The sequence below is a fragment of the Anas platyrhynchos genome, chromosome 18, assembly GCF_047663525.1.
Source record: "Anas platyrhynchos isolate ZD024472 breed Pekin duck chromosome 18, IASCAAS_PekinDuck_T2T, whole genome shotgun sequence".
Lineage (NCBI taxonomy): Eukaryota > Metazoa > Chordata > Aves > Anseriformes > Anatidae > Anas > Anas platyrhynchos.
The window spans coordinates 13,299,789-13,319,360 of NC_092604.1; the positions used below are offsets into that span (position 1 = coordinate 13,299,789).

A 19,572-nucleotide genomic window follows, 5' to 3' on the forward strand; every position below is an offset into this window, starting at 1 on the left:
TGCACCTGAAGAAGTCATCAAGCACCTCATGCTTAAAACAAGTATTAGAGAGTAAAATTTATGAAGCTAAAATGGACTGAACAAAAATAAGGGAATTCACTGCTACAGGATACTGGAGAGACCAGAAGTAGGAAGGTTCAAGGAGCTGGGTAGGCTCCAGGAGAAGGCTTGCTTCTGTAGTGATGAATATGCAACAACATTTTGGGCTTTTTTCATATATTATGTGCGAGTACCTTAGCATGGCTGTCACAGAACATGGAAAGACCTCGAGTCAGCGATCTGCAAGGCAGCGCAGTGAACTCCAAGTGTCATTTTCAAGAGCCTAACATTGCTTAAAGAGTTTATTCCAGTCTTGATAGACCCACATGGGATTAGGAATTAGTAACCGATGTGGTTGCAAACACAGTGTTTGCAAACAGCAGGAAATGCTGTACCATTTCTAAGGGATTTTTATTTATTTATTTGAGCTGTCTCCCTCCTGATGCTGACTGCCAGCAGGGCCACACTGCCTAATTCTTGTTTTCTCCTTGGGCAGTCACGAGGGACCTGAGCTGCCTGGCCCCTGGCTCTTCACGTCTGCCATTCTGCGCTGGGGTGCACAGCACTTTCATAGGTGCGCTGTCACAGAAATGCTTCCAGTATTCTTTCTGTTTTATTAAAATAACCAGTAAACTTTTTAAAGGCTGCTTTTCTAGAAGCAAGCTGGAAACAGCCATCATTTCTCAGGCGTGCGGGACAAGCTGCTGTGCTGAATTACCTCGCGTTTTACAAGGCATCTCCAGACAAGCTGCGCCATCAATCACCGAGACATTTACTGGGAGCCCCACTTGCAACAACTTAAGAAATTGCAGCACACAGCCTGCAAGATTTACTGGGAGCTTTGGAGGGATTGAGGTCCTCGTGCTGCTCACAGAGGGCAGGCGGCTGCGCTGGCTCAAGCCACAGCCCAGGGATCCCAGGGTGTCCGTGCCAGCACCTGCAGCAATCCCCTGGGGCTGTGACGTGTCCTCTCCCCGCAGACAAGCGGGGCCACACTTTATTTACAAACCTACCGTTCATGACATGCATCTACCTGATGGGGAGCCCAATCCCCACCGGGCTGGCAGGAGGCAGGGGCAGGGCTGGCAGGCTGTGCCACAGCAGTGCCGGCCCCAGACCCCTCCCAGAGGCGCTCAGCTCGCTGCCTCCTCCCCGTCCCAGGGCACGCTGCTCGTGACTCCAGCTCCCAGCAGCCAGAGCCAGGAGTAATGGCAAGGAAAGCGCTTGGAAAACACAGCTCCCGTGCACAGGACGTGCATTCCCACCAGAAAATGGCCAGCCTTTCCCCTGCCACAGCAGAGGGAAGCCCAACTGATGCAGAGACGTGTGCCAAGGTCAGCTGAACAGGAGCAAGTGAACCCTGGAGACATTTCTGCATGTGCTCACCTGGACAGGCCCGATACTTTTGTTTCTGCCTCCTGGCATGCCATCCTCTCTGATTGCTGAAAGAAAACAAACAAATCTTGGTAAGGAACACTACTGTTTGGTATCAAAAAATAGATTCCTACTAACAGATTCCTATGAAGAAACACTCAGTGCTTTATCACATTGTATTAATTTGAGAGATGGCATGTGGAGAGCAACCCTACTGCTCCCCCAAATAATTCAACAAATGTGCAGGTCTGCTAGAAACTGAAAAGCCAACAGCAGCATTTCTGATGCCACAGCACACAGCCCGGTGAGGCCACCACAAGGCAGGCTGCACCAGCACAGACACCGCTGATGCTGGAGACAACACAGAGATAAAGCAGCTCGCCCCTGCGGCTGTGTCAGAGCGAAGCCCAATTAAGGAGACGATGCTGGAGCTGCTCCTGAGCTGCCCCTTCCCCAGCAGCCCAACCTCGGAGCAGCCCTGCAGAAGGGGACCTGCTCTCTGGCCCGGGTCCCTGTGTTTATCAGGGCACAATCTCGTTCCCAGCGGGCCGGGCAGACTTGGCAGCAGGCTCTCCCCAGCTGCACCATGACCTTGCAGCCGCCGCTGCCCCCCCGTGCTGCGCTCAGGGCTGGGGGGGGCTCTCCAGGACCAGAAACTGGGACAGTATTTAAGGAAAAATTCCTGTACTGCGCAAGTCTCGTGGTGTCCAGCAGCACCCTTCTGATGTGGAACATCTCCCTCTGGGGTATTTCTGCACCTTTTACAGCAGGTACAAACCTGGGCTGGCGCACCAGCCTGCCCGGGGCTCGCCACCAAGCCCTCCTGGGCAGAGCTCGTCCTGCCCCGGCCCTCCCGCACCGACTGTGCTCCATGTCCAGAAGTCTGCATGATGTGAACTGAACGCTGCAGGTGTTTACCCGTGGCTGCAAATCCCTGCCACACGCACCAACTGCTCGGAAAGCCCAGCCTGAAGTGCTTGCAAAGAGCCACGAGAGCCACGAGGCCTCAGGAGCCGCGTCCTGTCCCCGGGAGGCTCGGGCTGCAGCGAGCACCGGGAGCAGGATGAGCACCAGCGCGGCGGCCGGGAGATGGCGGCGCTGCCCCGCGCAGCTCTGAGCACTGCTGAGCGCCGGCAGCGTCCGTCCAGAGACACTGCCCAGGAAAATTGGTAATCAAGGCGGTCGGGAGATAAGCTTTCCATCTCACCCCCAAGATGCGTTTTGTAACAAAGACCCTGGTGGATCTGCAGTGAATTTATGGAGGTTTCAGTGCTTTTGACAGGTGGCTTTCAGATGAGTTATGACATTCAAGGCATCGATAGCTACGTTTAACAAACATGACCCGATGCCTGTGTCTGTGAGGCTGGGCAGCAGCCCTGTAGCAAAGCCTGAGCCCAGGCAGCCCCTGTGCTACAGCAGCCCCTGCTTCTACTCAGCTGATTGTCATTAAACTAGGAAATGTCTGCTTTTAAAGGGTAACAACCTTATTTCTGCAGATTAAAAAGTCAAAAGATTGGAGTGAAGACTAGAGACATGACTGAAATAAATCCCAGTCTATTTTTTACTGTTAATTTCTGATCTACTTAGGGTTCCTCATCCTGAAGATGATGCCACAACACTTCACCAGCTCTGTACATCGGCCACGCATGGGAATCACACCACGGCTGTCCCTAACCCAGGACAGCTCTGGCCCTGGCCTCCCCAGAGACTGGGGCGAGCGGCTCCTGTGCTCCCAGACCCACGAGCTGCTCTGCTGGGGGCTGCGTGCCACCGCCTGGGGACAGGCAGCAGCCAGAGACACTGGCACTTGTCGCAGGCCAGCAACTGCAAGCCTCAGCTCTCACAGACAGACAGAGCAACCCAACCCGGGCAGCCCGGAGCCCTCAGGAGCAGGGGTGGCAGAGGCAAGCCAACAGACTTAAGACAGGACGAGATTCATTTTAGTTTTGGTTATTTAGGGGTCTGTGAAAAAGCAGATTGTGTCCCAGAAAGGCCAGCTGGGCCGTGTGGCTCGCGCCTGCACACGCAGCACCCAAAGCTCGGGTTTCTTTACCTTTCCGGTTCATCCCCATCTGGAGGCATTTGAGCAGCCGGCAGTACTGGCACCTGTTGCGCTGCTTGCGTGACATGACGCAGTTCTTGTCCCGGCTGCATCTGTAAACCCGCTTGTTGCAAATGCTCCTTTTGAAAAACCCCTTGCAGCCCTCGCAGGAGATGATCCCATAGTGCAGCCCCGTGGCTCTGTCCCCGCAGATCAGGCAGGTTCGCTGCTCAACCCGGTCATCTGCAAGAGAAGGGAGAGGGTGCTGAGATCAACAACCTGGCTTCCCCGAGCCACCCGACACAGGACAGGCAGGGGGATGTGGGGACACGGCCACCTCGTGGAGAGCCTCTCTGCACAGTTCATGTGCCCACAACCTGAGCAAACCGCTACAGAAACAACACCAAGGTTAAGCTGCTGTGACTTGATTTTACTTTTCCTGCTCCAAACCTTTGGAAGGCCTTTGGATGACAAAAATGTAAATTGTACGACCCCCAGCAATAGGAGCTGTCATATTAAATTCAGCCTCTTGTGGCTGTAACAGCCCCTGTGAGACAGCAGAGGGATGATGCACGGCTCAGCCAGAACCTCCGTGAGCACGCAGTAATCTTCATAGACGTGGATGTCAGACGGAAAGGAAAAAGTAAATGATGGCTAAAGCAACTGACTTCGTTAACCTAGATGTAGGCTCATTATCTTGCATCTGCACGGGGAGACCTAAATCCTGCTTCACATTAAAAGTCAGCCCCGCTAAAATAACGCTGCCACCGCACGGCAGCCTCCTCCAGCAAATGTTGAGCCACCAGGCGTGTTCACCCCTCGCACCCGATGCTCTGCCGGCCCCCGCCCCCGTGCTGTAACCCAACGAAATCCTGCTCGGGGTGAACAGAGCTGTGTTGAGGACATGGGCACAGCTCGAGGGGTCCGCACAGAGCTGTGCTGTGGCACCTGGCATCTCCCCAGTGTCAGCGGGCACTGCAGGAAGCCTCGGGCACACTGGCCTGAGGCAGAGGCTGCGAGGGGCAGGAAGGGCATCGCTGCGCTTCTGACAGCAGGGCTCTAGAACCACGCTGCTGCCTCTTGCCGCAGTGTGTGAGCTGCGGGTGCCGGCTCAGACGGATCATTGCTGGCATTTCTTGGCCTGAGCACGATCTGCTGGGCAGGAAAGTGCAGCTCCCCCAGGCCCCAGGAGGTGGCAATGGCTCTCTGGAGCTCCCTGGGGCTGCAAGCAGGAGGCACCCGGAGTCCAGCTTCAGCACCCAGCCTCAGGCCTTGCCCACACAAGTTTCCCTGCTGCTGCCAACAGCTCGAAGCGCGGAGCAGAAACCTCCCTGCCCCAGGAGCTCCCAGCACGGCCACGGCTGAAGCGAACAGGGCAGGGCAGCGCGTGGCAGTGCGCGGGGAAGGCGCTGGGTGGCAAAAAACCTGAGCGGAGAGAAGGAAGAGAGAGCACAAGCTCTCCTTCAAGCTTCCCGCAGCACGCCACCGGGCCTTCCCCAACCATGCCTGATCAGGAGGTTGTCAGCCGAGGATAGTTTTGTCTGCTGGGTTTTGGAGTGGCAGGACAGGACACAGAAGTGACACCGAGGTCCTCGCCAATATAGCCCCAGCAGTGTGACAGAGCAGCCTGGCTCCTTCCTACTGCAGAGCGTCTGAGCTCGGTAGCAAGAAGCGAGCCAGGCACAGCAGGGCAGAGAGGAAAGCAGCCCCGGGTTGCACAAGCCAGCCCCAAATGTACACCAGCTGCTCTGACTCCCCAGCAGTTTTCCCCACAGTTAAACCCAGCAGTGACCACAACCGATTGGTATTAATTTTCTAAAAGATTTACTGACGTGCAACATACAAATTTGCATTTCTCTGCAAATTTCACCACAATTGCGACGGAATCCTAAAACAAAGGCCTGAAGAAAGGCAACACAAACTTTAAGTAACGCAGCCCTCCCGGTGTCACCTCCATGGGGACACACTCCTGGCTGCGCAGGCTGGCTCACCTCAGGGCTGTGCCCAGGAGCAGCAGAGGAATGAATGCTGCTGAAGGCTTCCCAGGCAGGGCTCTGCTGGCCGAGCACCTCGCCCGGGGAGGCCTGGGCACGGCTCCTGGGAGCTGCACCACCTCCACCTTTCGTGCTCCTGCAAATCCGGGGAGGTGTCGGGGATGAGCGTGGGGCAGCGTCCCCCAGCACAGCTGGTGAGGGGCATTGAAGCCAGGGCTCATCTCCAGGCGCAGCTTTTTGTTGTGGGAAGAATGGGGCCATCGCCTAGAGAACGTAGGAAGCACGGAGGATTAAAGCGGCCGAGCACGGGACCCTTCCCCTGCCGTGCCCGTTCCCCCCGAGCAGGGCAGCGGCGAGGTGGTGTGAGCGACCCCGCTGCTGCAGGAACCTGGGGCTGCACACGCCTCACAGCACAAGCTGCTCGTTGGGTGTGTTTCCAGATCAAAACACACACAGAGCACACAGAGCAGTGCTTCACGCCACGAACAAAGAAACAAACCCCCGGGGAACAGAGAAGGAGATGCCCGCGTACCCCGTAAACTGCTCCTCAAGCAAAACTGGCAGACAAAAAATAATTGCCTACAGGAAGCCTTGGAGTTTCGGTGCTTTAAAAAATCCTGTAGCCATTGTGATCCTCCTACAGCCCGCGGGTTTGCCAGCTCCTGACCTTTGCTATTTTTCACCCTGCTTAGCGCAAGCTCCTTGTGCAAGCACACACTGGGATTGCTGAGCCGAATCGCCACTGGGCTTCACGGGAATCACAAAGCACGGGGGAATTAAAGAAGCCCTGCCCTGGGAGCGCTCCGAGCTCCCTTAACCTTGAAATTTCGCCGAGCACCAAGGCTCAGTGTCGGTACGGCCATCGCAGAGCACAGCAGCCTTCCCCCGCCCCGTCTGTTGGTGCTCATCTCCCAGCTCCTGACAATGGTGATAAGAAATAAAGCCACCGGCACCGAGCTGCTCCAAAGAGCTTGTTTGTGGCTCGTCTGGGAGGAAGGGCTGAGCAAACACCTCTCGTTTCAGTTTTCTTGGTAGGTCTTACACGTAACGGACTCGTACGCGGGATATTCGGGCTTTGTTCTCACAACCTATTGTAACGGGGGCCACTAAATCAAACAGTTGCTGCTACGACAAAAGCACTCAGAAAAATCTCAACCTCATCTTGAACCCTGAAGATTTTTATGGCTACTCCCTCACAAACCCCTCCCCAAAGCCACATTAAAGGACGCATTGTTTTCAAAGGTCATGGTAGGTTTCATACCACATTTTAATACAATGTAAATTCTGCAGGAATATTATGATGTTACACAAGAGTCACAGCGGCAGTGTGAGAAAGCAGGGGGACCTCCACTTGTCTGCGTGCCGTAAGGCAGGCGGTAAAAGCCGTGCACTTATTTCATAAAAGACTTTTCCTATCATCGAGATGAGTACTCGGAATCATTTTTAAAACAAAATTCCCATGAATTTCTGAGAAGAAATACCTTAGATTCCTGTTGAAGCACCCGGCATTCAACTGCCTGGGCACATTTGTACACAGGCACAGAAAACACAAGCACAGAAAACATTAAAACCCATGAACAAGCATATAAAATACCGAGCAAATAAAATAAAGTATCAGGACACTTGTTGGGTCCTCGGCAAGCCCCCATCATCGCTCCCAGCGCTGCCACTCATGCAAACAAGCGCTGCCACCGGGGCACTGCCCCTGCTGCTGCCTTCCGAGCGGGCCGGCAGCTCACGGTGGGGACAGGAGCAGACGCTGGTGGAATCGCAGCCACCTCCCAGAGCTGTGAAAAGCGCCGCACCAGTGGCTGTGTGTGCAGCTCAAACCTGCAGCACGCAGCCGCCTGCGCGAGGTCTGCCCTGGGAGGCAGAGCTGGTGTCCGCAGCGTGCTGTTTGGGACACCGGTGCTGCACCGTGGAGCAGAAACAAAACCTACATTTTTTAGACTGAGGCAAGAAGTTAAGACAAAACCCACACCAAAGGTCCAAAGAAGAGACCGTGCGGGGATTTAGTTTGGCTGGAAGGGAGCAGGAGGACAAAGAAAGCCGCAGCTTTCAGCAGTGCCAGTGCACACAACTGAACTCGCTTTCCACTCAGGAAACCTTCCACAGCGAAGATTACAGGCGGCACCCAACACCGCAATTTATTAATATGTTTAACAGCTCTTCAACTACGTATCGTTTCTTTGCTTCTTGATTAACTCGTCCGCGGACACGACACCCGCAGCCCTGCTCAGGCGTTTCCACCTCCAGCTGCTCCGCAGCAGCTGCGTGGGGAGGGGCGCGGGGGGAGCTCCCCCACGTGTGTTACTGGAAGCCCAACACAACCCCGCTCGCCTCTCACCCCTGACGATGCCTCAGACACCAAGAGACGTGTTGTGTTGAGACTCCTTTGCCCCTTATCCTTCCCCATGGCTTCTTTCAGGGTCGGCTTTTTGTTTTGAGAAAAACGTCTGGTTCAATTCAGTACTGAGGGGGAACTGCCCCGTTCCTGCACACTGCTGCCTCGAGCGCCCCACCAGCACCCAGTGCCTCTGCCGGGGGCTGAAGCGACCAGCAGGGAAGGGCAGCAGGCAGGGACCACGTCCTCGGGCTGGCCCCCGGCCACCGCAGGGCGCACAAAGCCAGGGGAGCTGCTGCCCCTCCGGCCTGCACCGCGAGCCTGACCGGCACCAACCCTCTGCAAATGGAACAAAACCGTTTGTGTGCCCAGCTGTGCTGGAGGTTAATTCAAACGGACAAGCCTCCTAAAGCCTCGGGGGAAAAAAAAGAAAAAAAAAAAAACAAAAGGGGTGGAAAAAGAGGTGGCCTGCAACGTCCTCCTCTCTGCTGTAAAAAGGTGATGTGCTGCAGAGACACGGAGATCGGGCCTGTTCCAAAAAGCACCGAGCGGAGTGTGGGAGACAAAAGTAGGGATGCTGCAGCGGAGAAACAGCCAGCGCACCGCGGTCTTACCCCATCCAGTAACTACATCCAACAGATGCAGGCTTATTCCACACTGATCTTGCTTCTGCAGAAGGGTTCAATCAAAAGCAAACCCTCGTAAAAAAAGCCAGGGAATGCACGGCTGTGCTTTCGCAGGGTGTGCAGCGGATGCCCCTGGCCGGCGAGGGCTCACCAGCGGCACCCCAGGGCTCGTGGCGGGGCACCACGCGTGGCCACGGGGCCCACACCGCAGCGGGTTCCCCGTCCCACGCCTTTGTGCCGCGCACGGGAGGCAGCCCTGCGGAGGCTGGCGGCTCGATGGAGCCGGTTGTTTGACAAAGCCCGGGGAACAAAAGCCCGCTGCACCCCGATGTGTCCCGCTGGTTATGAGGAGGGCACCCATAGTGGTGTCCGTGTGGTTCTGAGGCCGCTCGGGGCTCAGCAGCCGGCCCCACAGCACCTAACAACCAGCCCCAGCACCGCCATGGGCTCCCCATCCAGCTCCGGGTGAGACAATTTTATAAATCCATCAGTGACCAAGCAGCACGGCTAAAAGCAGCCTCCCTGCCCCAGCACATCTCCGGGGGAGCTGCCGGAGGCGCGGAGCCCCAGAGAGCCCAGCAGGGCCTGGGCACAGCTCCGGACAATGCCGGCCCCACGCAGCCCGGCCCCGGGGCCAGCAGCGCCCCGCGCTCCCTCAGGATCCCCCCAGGCAGGCACCGGCCCCGCTCCCCCCGGCCCGGGCCCGGCTCTCGGTGCCCGCCCGCCCCGGTTCCACCTCCCCTCATCCCCGGTGTCCCCCCCCCCCCCCCCCCCTCCCAGGCCGTGCTCCCCGAACAAAGGCTCTGGGGAGGCGCCCCCGGTCCCGCTGCCCCCCCCCAGCCCCTCAGCCCCTCACCTTCCCCGCAGGTCGAGTCCCGCTTCATCCCCCCGGCGCCGCGCTCCTCAGCGGGGCCGCCTCATGGCCGCGGCGCGGCCGGGCTGCAAGGCCCTCACCCGCCCGCCGCTGCCGCGGGCCGAGCCTATGCTAACGAGCCGTGATGTCACCGCGGGGCCCGGCGGGGCCGGGGGCAGCGGGGCCGAGCCGAGCCCCTCACCGAGCCCGGGGCCCGGGGGCGCCCCTCCGCCGCCCCCCTGCCAGCAGGGCCCTGCCCCCAGGCCCCGCGGTGCCCTGACACAAGCCCTGTGTGTGTGTGGAGCAGCCGAGGTGCGAGCTGGTGAGCGGGGTCAGCCAAACCATCAGGGCTTAGAAATGGTACCGACAGGGCTCGTCAGGAGGCCTGCACTCACTCCGCTAACAGAAAGCAAAGAATTTCAGCAGCGTTACTGCTAGAATGCAGTTAGTTACACCAGCCATAGCTCCGCAAAGAAAATCTGTGCTAGAATGGAAAACATTGCATGATGCGTTGCCCAGTTCATCTTTTCCCAATTTTTCTCTCACGTAAGAAGAAAATCCACGCTGCTTGTTCTCCACCAGGCAGATTGCCTGCCTCCAAACTTGGTGGCAGCACAAGCCTGCACAACGATAAATCTGCGGCTGTTTAGCTGCCCGTGCCAGAACAGGCACCGGTGAGATCTCATCAGGTATCACCTCACATTGATCTGCACCCTCACCCTCCTCCTGGGATGAACCCAGCCAAAACTGGCAGTTTGTGCCAATGCCAAACCCAGCCTGTCCTCAAGAAGCCTGCGAGCGTTCGGCTCAGAAGTCACAGCCTGCTTCTGTTCATCCTGAGGGCTGCAGGGCTCACCCGTGCTCTGAGAAATGGCCGGCCTAGAATAAACAAGCCACAGAGGCAACAAAAGAGGTCATATTTCACTTGATCCCCAGCCTGAAATTTTATTGCTTTCTGGTGACATCCAGCAATGCAAATAACCCCGTGCGTGCAGCAGCAGGGCTCCGGCCGGGCAACCTGCTCTGGCTCAGCCCGTGGGGCCGGGCACCCCCAGCCAGCAGCGGGGCTCTGCCTGCTCCCAGCCCAGGTCCTCTCCTGCTCCTAATTCAGGCAGAGGCAGGTGCACGGCGCAGCAGCAAGTTGCTGCAAAGCAGCGGTGCAGCAGGCCCAGTCCTCTGCTGTGCTCGCGCTGTAAATCTGTGGAGCTGCTGTGTCAGTCCTTGACATGCTCTCCGGATTGACCTCTCTTTTTTCGCTGCGGAGGTTACCAAAGCAGGGCTCGTGAGAGGAGCCTGTTATCCTGCACCCTCAGAGCACGGCCAAGGTAAGCCCATCCCCTGGCTGTGCTGTTTACACAGCTGTTTGCAATTGTGCCTGCTCCAAAATCTCCGCATTCTTTATCCTACGCGAGCGCTTTGCTCTGCTCCCGGCACCCCTCGGAGAAGTGTGACCAGAATGCGGAGCACTTATTTGGTAACACTGCACTGTGCTGTGGGCAGAGGGGGCTGAAAGAAAGCGCCTTAATCTCAGGATAACAGGCCAACACAAAATGTTGCTCTCACTACTGCTGTTAGGATTGAAAACAGAGATCCAAAAACTAAAAATAAAAGAAAATCCAGAAACAACTGCAAGTATAGACAAAACAGGGTGCTGGAGAAAGGGTAATTGGCCAGACAATCCAAATCTTCCAAATTGCTCTAAACCCACTTGTATTAAATACTCATGTCACAGTTTGTCCATAATGAATCCTTAAGGGCAGAAAATAATTGCAGAGATCTGGAACTGTTCTGTAAAATGAGAGCCCAAACTATGAATGGGGCACAGGGCAGGAAAAGAAGACAAGAAAGATTAATTCTATTGTCTGAACCAAACAGCCTTAAAGCTACTTTGGTAAAAGGAAAAGTATTGTGGCTGCTTCTCCCGTTCTGCCTGTTACGCTGCCTGAATCAGCCACTTCCCAACCCAAACACAAACAACCAAACCAGAAGATGCTGTTTTCCCTGACAGCCAACATTGCAGAAGCCTACCAGTTCACAAGAGTAAAAGCCAAAAACACTGCCAACAACTCGACAAGTGACAACGCTGCCTGCAAAGGATTTATTGTCCTGACACGACGGCCATAAGGGCCAGGCAGAGGAAGCAATAGGACGCACCGAGGCACCCGGGGTATCCTGTAAGGGACCGGGACGGAGGCAGAGCAAGGCACCTCCAGCAGGCATCCTGCTCCTTCCCCCCAGCCTCCACCCTGGATACTCTGCACAGAGCGTATCGGAAAGGTTTGTACTTGAACGTCGCACTAGGTGAGTGTGAAAGTCACAGGGAGCAATTCCTGACGCCATAAAAAAGGTAAACGGAACAAATGTACAGGTCAAAGCCTGGCAGTATGCATCTGCGTGCCGATCCTGCCTGCTCCTGCTCGGCCTGCTACCAACACGGCCACTTGTCTGCAGGTGAAGACAGGACAAAGCTGTGTTTAAAAAATTAAAAAAATAAAAAATTCGGCTTGGTTTTGTTTTTACACAGCTCGTTTTTGTGCAAAACTACTCTTTGTGTGATTTGGTTTTGCTTTTACACAAACGGGGTACGGCCTCTCTCCCTTTTCTACAGCAGATTGTTCAGAAGCTGTGCAAGGGACTGCAGGAAATGATCCCAGCCATCGGCCTGACGTGTGAGAGGTCTCGGGACAGCAGTTGAATAACAGATGCAGTAATTACTGCTCCTAGCATCTAACGCACCGGGAGCAGGGCGTTAATTATTCTGCCGAAGACGTTCACTTGGTGTGCACAAACTTCAGAATTTTCCTCCTCTCCAATCGCTCGTAGGTCGCTGTGCAAGGTGGATTTTTCTATCACATTTCCAGTTTTGTTTGTTTATATTTTCCTTTGCTCAGCACTGGACTTGCCGCGGAGGCCCGCTGAGCGGGTGGCGAGAAGCGTTTCATTGCAGCGCGCTCCATGGGTGACAAATCGCCGAGGCTGAGAGACAGAGGAAGGAGCTGGGGGGAGGTTAAGGGCTCCTCAGAGAGGTCACCTTCAGAGGAAAAAAGGAAAACAAATGGGATTGTAGGAATGAGAAGTATATGGCTTTACAGCCTCAGTGGGCAAGTACAAGAAAAGAGAATTGCGGAGGGAAAAGCTTCCCGTTTCTATCAGCAGGCAATCGAGCGCCTTTCTAAACCCTTAGCAGAAAGAGCTCCTCTCCCGCAGGATGACTTCATCCCCTGCCCAGATGCCGGCATTCTGCGACAGCAAGAGAGCCCTGCCCGTCCCACGGCCTCAGAGCATTGCAGAAAGCCTTCGGGAGCCATGGAGCGGGGTCCTGGTCACCGGCATCGCTGGTAGTTTTAATAGTAATAACAGCAACAGGCTCACAGTTTGGCATTACAACCATTAGGATCACAGTCCTGATCTCAGTGGATGAGAGGTGCCGGGTACCCGGGCACTGCCAGGACAAACCCGAGGGAGAGGGCATTTCCCCAGCCGTCAGCTCAGGCAGCAAAACGAAGGGGGAAATACTGCAGAGCTAAAGCTGCAGATCCTGACCCTGCACCAGGCACATTTTTATGAGCACAGCTGCTAATTAGCTGTTTGGGGTCACCAGGAGTGTGGCACAAATGCTCCCTGCACACTGCTTCGTGCCTCTTGTGCATCGCTGGCAGGCGCTGGGGCCCCGAGCAGCGCAGCGCCCAGAGCAGAGGCTGCTCTGCAGGAATGTGTGACACGAGGGCAGTGCTGAGCTGCAAGGCACGAGCTGCCTGTGCTGTGAGCAGGGCTGCTGCCAGGCAGAGATAACCGCCCGCCTTCTGCTGAAAGGGAAAACGCCCGCGGTTTGTAATCCTCGGGATTTACGACGAGTTTTAAAAATGCATTATCCCAAAGCCTTGCTATCCGCTGTGCTGAAGCAGGGCCCTGTCCTCGCCCTCCCCGGGAGCATCCCGCAGGGTCACATCCCACACGCCGCACACCACAGCTTTGCCCAGCGCTGCGGGAGGAGGCTGGGGCTCGCTGCATGCCTGGGACCCGCTGCTGCGCTGCTGGGCCCTCGCCTGCACGGGTGGTGCTGCCAGGCTGGAGGCTGGACAGGAGGGGGCAGCAGCCTGCAGCATCCCGCAGCACCCTGCAGCATCCCAAAGCACCCCACAACATCCCGCAGCAGGACCACAGCAGGACCACAGCAACGCAGAGCACCCCGCAGCACCCTTCTGTATGCTTCTGAAGAGAAATAAAAGCTGAACAGCTTTTCCTTCTAGAATTTACAACAATGGGAACTGCAGAATAAAAGTTTGCTGTACCTGACTACCCACAGACCTTCCACTGTTCCCGGGTAACTAGCCCGGAACGCATCGAATCAGAAACCAGCAGGAGGGGTGAGAGTGGGAGCTCGGACACGGCTGCATCCCAGTCCCTCCGTGTGCTGCCAGCCCCGCTGACCTTCAGGTCTCGCCGGGGAAGCACCCTGGTGCTGCAGGGACCCATTTTCCATCCCCCTCCATCTCAGCTCTCAGCCCCCATGTAACCCATACCAGCGGCTCCTAGGCCCCAGACGCGCACCCCAGGCACGGGGTCCCCAGTTAAGACATCCATGGCTGCAAAGAAAAGCCAATCTTATTAGACTAACACTAGCAAAAACCTCTCTGTTCATGAAGCTGCACAGGACAAACCATTCCCATGCTTCTGACGGCTGCGCAGGGCGGCCGCGGAGCGGGGACTGCTCCTCGGGGTGTGAAGGCTGGGTCAAACACGCAGCCTTTAAGACAATTCAATTTTCAAAGAAACTACACTAACCGCTTCTTCCATGTGTTATCAAATTATGTTAAAGCCAACCTCATAATTCAGATCATTCCATTGGTCAGCTCCTATTTGTTTTCCCTGCACCCTCATTTTTGCTCCAGATCTGTCACATTACATTAACACCTTTCCTACTCACTGCCTACAGAAATAACAGCCTTCGACATGCCTGCACAATCCATTTGTCCTGCTCTAATTACTTTTTGACATAGCCTCTTTTGCTGTTATCTTGCCTTTTCTGACCTCTGTCTGTATTAAAGCCATTTAAAACAATCTTTAAAGTCCGTATCTATCGTGACGTGTCTTACACGATGCCACCGGAGCATCAGGCAGTGCCGTTTGGTAAATCCAATATTAAAATCTATCGGAATAAGACGATGTACTCGAGGAGGAAAGCTACTACGTATTGGTGGCAGCTACAACTGGCAGTAAATAAAACAAGTCCCTAGGACTGCAGCACATTTTGGGGATGAAATTCCAGTAGTCACAAAACCGTTCTACGTAGCTAGATAGTTCAAAGATAAACGGGGACTTCTGCAGGCTGAGGAATTTCCCAGAACTGCACAAAAGAGAAGGAAAGCAGGAGGAACTGGGAAAAGCGATCACCTTGCACACAGGAAAAACAACAACAACAACGCACAGCCACCGAAGGAATTGAGCACACAGGAAGAGAACCAGGGCAGGATACAGCAACACGGGCAGGTTCAGAAGGAACTGACAAATTGCACTCTTCTGCACCCTTCCCCCCAAAAATAATAAAAATGAAGGGAATCTTTAATCCCAATATTCCTCTGTTTTCAGCAAGCCCACTCAGAAGTGTGCCCTCATTTGCTTTTGCAGCCGACTGATGCTGCGGATGAGCCCCTCGTTGCCTCCCATTCCAGGACCTTCAGAAGCTGGTTGTTTCGGGGCAATTTCTCGGTTCACCCCCAGTCTGCTCGTCTAGACACAGCCGGTACAGCCCCAGCACGGCTCTGCTGGGAACACACAGCCCTACATTTTGTCTTCCAGCTGACACGGGAGAACACCCGAGCATTCAAAATCCATGGCATGGGATGTGGCAGCGCGCTGGTTTGTCACAGCCGTCCGAGGGATTTTATTTCTTTGAATTCCTCCAATTTTATCCCCAGGACATTAAGAGTCCCTGAATGTTGTGGCGTGTTCCTCCCAAGATACCTCACTGCAAATATTTCCATTTTCCCCTCTTTCCTTGCAGTCGGTGAGCTGAGCAGCCTGGCAGCTGTGCTGGGAGGTGCTGCGTGGCGGCAGGGGGCCGCTTCCTTTGGGACAGCAGCACTGCCAGGCAGGTCTGTGCCAACTATTAAAATCTAATTTTAATATAACACACAGCACCGGGAGCGGTGACACGGTCCGTACAGGCTGAGCCCACTCCTCACAGGGACCCGGGCCGCCCTGCATCGCCTTCCAGCAAGGCCCAGGGTGACGGGGAACCCCTCAGCCGGGGCAGCAGGAGCCCGAGCCGATGCTGCGCTGGAGCACAGCTGCTGGAGCAGCTTTTGGAAATGCTGAGCTTGTACCACATCTAATAGCTGGTGCGGGTTGATGCCTCTGGTAATTACTGAAGCAATATTTGTATCTCAGATGAAAAGCAACAGAACGCCAAAGCTGGAACCACGACCAGAGGGATTTCCACCTGCTGTGCGTTGCAGGTTAAGAGGCTCGCTCCTCTACAAGGCGAGGAACAGAGCCATCTCTTCCCCTCCAGGTTCAGAAGCAGCTGCCTGGCAGGAATTAGGAACCTTAATTAAGGTGTGCTGAACTGCTCTCTGAGGACACCAACCACAGCAAAGCGATAATTTCCTAACAGCTGCTCCTCAACACCCACCGAAGGAGCCCGCCTCTCCCTGTGACCGCCGCGGAGCTGGGCTGCCCCGTCCCAAACCTCACGCAGCCCACTGCTGCTGTTCGGGGGTCACCAGCTCTGTTGTGCTGGGAAGGTGAACATGGCACATTACATGAAGAGAACGGGGCTGAGAGGAGCCGGTGGTGTCACAGCACGGCCGTGCTGAGCCTCGTGTGGGGCTGCAGCAGCTGTCAGCATCACCCTGACCCCAGCCAGCAGCATGCAGCCGCGGAGCCTGAACGGGAGAGCCAGGCTGGAGCTGGAGCGGTCGGCCCCAGCAACGATGCCTGGATTTCAGAGTCAGCTTTCTGAAATCCCCAGTGTTTGCGTTATGCACCTTGAAATCACGGCATGTAAAGAACCTCCTCGTGCTTACCACCAGGCATCTCACCAGCCGAAATACGGGGCTACTTGTGCTGTGTTTTGGTGCCTCTGCAGCACACCCACTACAGCAAAGCAGCCTGTGCTGCTCCCAGGAGGCACCCTCTGAACGCTCACGTTCACAACCTGACCAGCAAGGCTGCCACACCACGTGCAGGAACAGCCTAAAGCACAGCTAGCAGGTTCCTACCCCAAACTCAGCAATTCGAGCAAACTGCCACGCCACATCTATACGGGCAGCTCCACATCTCAGAAAGAGGCAGCACTGGAATTAAAACCCAGTCAGTATTTGGTTAAATGCGTAAGACAAGAGCGAGGCCTGCTAGCTCTACAGATACAAACGGCACTGAACAGAACAGAACATAAACACTCCAGGGCAGCGACCCCCGTATTTAAAGCACGAGAGATTGCCATCTTCTGTGTGAATTGCCTTCTCAGACACAGGTCTTGCTGAAATCCAATTACTGCGCATTATTTGTAAGAAAATATAAATGTTTCTCTTGTGCCCTTGGACAGAAATCACAGCAGAAACCCCGCACCGACAGTTTGATGTATGTTATTATGCGGAACATGAAGCACTCTCATCTGGTATCCCCCACCGACTAAATCTGGAAACTTTTCCTTGCACATACTGCCTGCAAGTCCGGTGAGGAGCCGCGTTGTGCAGTGGCAGGACTACCAAGCTCCCGGTGACAGCGTAACATGGTGTCCTGCTGAGATCCCAGAATAGCAGTGCCTTAAAAGGCAGCGATGCTGAGATCACAAGGAAAAGAGAATTAGGGCACAGCTGTGGAGTTCTGTAGGCTAAAACATAGACTCAATATGTCAGAGAAAATTAAATCACGGAGCTACATGCGATTTCTGGTCTCGGTTATAACTTGGCTGTAGCTGTGCAGAATTTGTACTTGGGTCATGTGTGTGCATGGCTGTGCTTCTGCACGCAAAAATAGAAAGCGGAATTAATTTTAAACAGAAAAAAAAAATCACATGCAAACAACGATAGCAGGCCCTTTGTTTGGGATGGCGTGTACACGCTGGCACACCTCGGTGCTGCAGCCAGGCGCCTGAGCGGCTCTGCAGGACAGAGGAGCCCCGGCCCCAGTGGTGCAGCGAGGCCACGCTCACGGCACAGCGCCCAGCCCAGAGCAGCTCCAGCAGCACGACCCACACTGAGAGGCCTACATTGTCCTGTGGCTCTCAGATGGGAGAGACCCCTCCTCAAAAAGAAGGCACCGATACTCACACCAACCTTTTGCAGAGGGTTTTTTCCCCTGAGGAGAGGTGTTTTGCTTGCACCCAGCAGAACCATGTCTCCACACAGCCGTGCAGTTTTCAGCTGTGCCGGGAGCCAGCAGCAGCCCCCCGGTGCTCGGTCTCAGTCTCAGTCCCTCATCCTCTGCCCACTGCTCCCGGCTGCCCCTGACCATGCCATGACTGCAGCATGCGTGCAGCCCCGGGAGGCGGCTGCGTGACCGGGTGCCACCGGACAAGAGCCTCAGGCTGGCCCCCAGAGGGCTGCAGGGGCCAAGGACAGAGAGGAGATGACAAGCTGGAGCGGGACCTGGTGCTGGCAACAGGGGCACGAGAGCGAGCTTTCCTAACCAGCATGTACTTGAGCATTAACGTGAGAAAGAACAGCAAGAAAACAGAGGTAGGGAGCCGCACGTAATCACGGCTTTGTTTAGCTGAGTGTATTTCCTGTGGAGCTTACAAAGCACAACTGTACGCGACTGTGCGGATCTGTTGGTGTCAGCTGCCCTTGTCCCTAAAGAGGTGAATTATAAACCTGATCCCTGCACGGTTGTGGGACTGTAAGGCTGTGCCTGGCTGCAGACAGGGCTGGGGACCAGCAGTGCAGTGGAGGCGATCCCCACTGGGGCAGCCCAGTGCCCCGACTCGGGGCAGCACCAGCCGGGGGCAGCTTTTGCTCTGGGCACCCACCTGCTCTGCACCCAGACGGAGCTGCATGGACGTGGCGCTGCCTGGGGAAGGGCAGGGGCCCTTGTGGCCATCCCGGGACAGTCAGAGAGCCGGGGAGGCAGGGGAAGGGCACTCAGCCTGCAGTGATAAAGGAGGGCAGGCTGTTTTGGGCACTGCTGCTGGGCTAACAGAGCGGCCCCCGAGCACACACGGTGCTCACAAGGGTGCGTGCACACACCACGCGGTGATTAATAGAGAAAATGGAAATCTGAGATTTGAAGGTCTGCGAGCAATTGTTTTCCTCAGCAGAACTGAACGCTGCCTGCCTTAAAACACAGCCTGGGTCATACACGTGCCGTGCCTCTCACAGGTACCTCACAGGTGCAGAAACACTCCCGGAGATGGGGGCGCAGAGTGGGGGGACCAATGCTCTCGGCACAGCCCCGCGCTCCCTGCCCATGCTCCCAGTGCCGCCAGCCTTGCGGCAGGGCTGGCGCCGGCTGCTCGGAGCGCTGCGCTGTGACCCACTTTCCTGCAGTATTTCTGCATAGCGACAGAGGTCCTAGCAGGACAAGCAGAACTTCGCAGCTCGCAGGATTCTCCATTTCCTATTGCTCCACTGGAAGAATGCGTTTGGCATTCCCACACGCGCACACCGCACGGTGACACACACGCACATGTAAAACGCACAAACCCCAGGAGGGGAGGAATGGGAACAACAACGAGGCTCCCCCCTCATCTGCAGGAATTCTCCCGAAGGAGTTCCAGGGCCGTGGGAGCTCCTCCAGGAATGGCCGAGGGACCCTCGGTGGCTGCCGGAAGGCGCCCGGCTGCTGCGTCCCGGCTGAGGCTCCGCTAAGGGCTTGGCCCCTTCCCTGCAGCCGGTTCCAGCAGCGCGGTAACCCCGACTCAGCCCTGCGTGCCCACCCCAGCCAGAGCCCAGGCTAACGCACTGAGCTGCCCACCGATCACCTAGCCAAAGCTTTGACAACGTGAGGAAATTCGTTCTCCCTTCCTAAGCCTGGCCCAGCACACCTCCTGCCTGCCCCGTTTCCTACCCAGCCAGTCCCTGCAGAACGGCTCTGCAGCCACTGCAGATGCACGCGGAGTTCTGACAGCACCTCCAGCCTTTTTTTTTATATATACATATCTATAGGTGAAGCATCTGTATGTCCCCTGTTCTGAAATTTTGTGCTGGAACTCTAACGAGCCAAAAACCTCTTCAATGGGAAATGTCACAAGCAGAGGATTATGACTTCAGCTACAGAATAAGCAGCAGGAGCAGATGGAACTCTTCAGAAACAATGATTCCATTTTCATGCAAATTTCCTTAGTAGTTAAAAAAAGA

At 55.7% G+C, this 19,572-nt stretch overlaps 1 protein-coding gene across 6 annotated transcripts in view; it reads right to left on the minus strand.

Annotated features, from left to right (window-relative positions):
* NR6A1 (nuclear receptor subfamily 6 group A member 1) overlaps positions 1 to 19,572 on the minus strand; it is a 73,826-nt gene that overhangs the window by 17,513 nt on the left and 36,741 nt on the right. For 3 of the 6 annotated variants that reach the window (XM_038188062.2, XM_038188063.2, XM_013104130.5), the window contains exons 3-4: positions 3,467 to 3,697; positions 1,426 to 1,481 (exon numbers count right to left, since the gene is read on the minus strand). In XM_038188062.2, the coding sequence (XP_038043990.1) occupies positions 1,426 to 1,481; positions 3,467 to 3,697 (287 nt within the window). Of the gene's footprint in view, positions 1 to 1,425; positions 1,482 to 3,466; positions 3,698 to 5,445; positions 5,514 to 9,274; positions 9,485 to 12,007; positions 12,303 to 19,572 lie in introns of those variants that run through there. The other 3 variants (XM_072025123.1, XM_027470916.3, XM_072025124.1) reach the window with 3 other exon arrangements.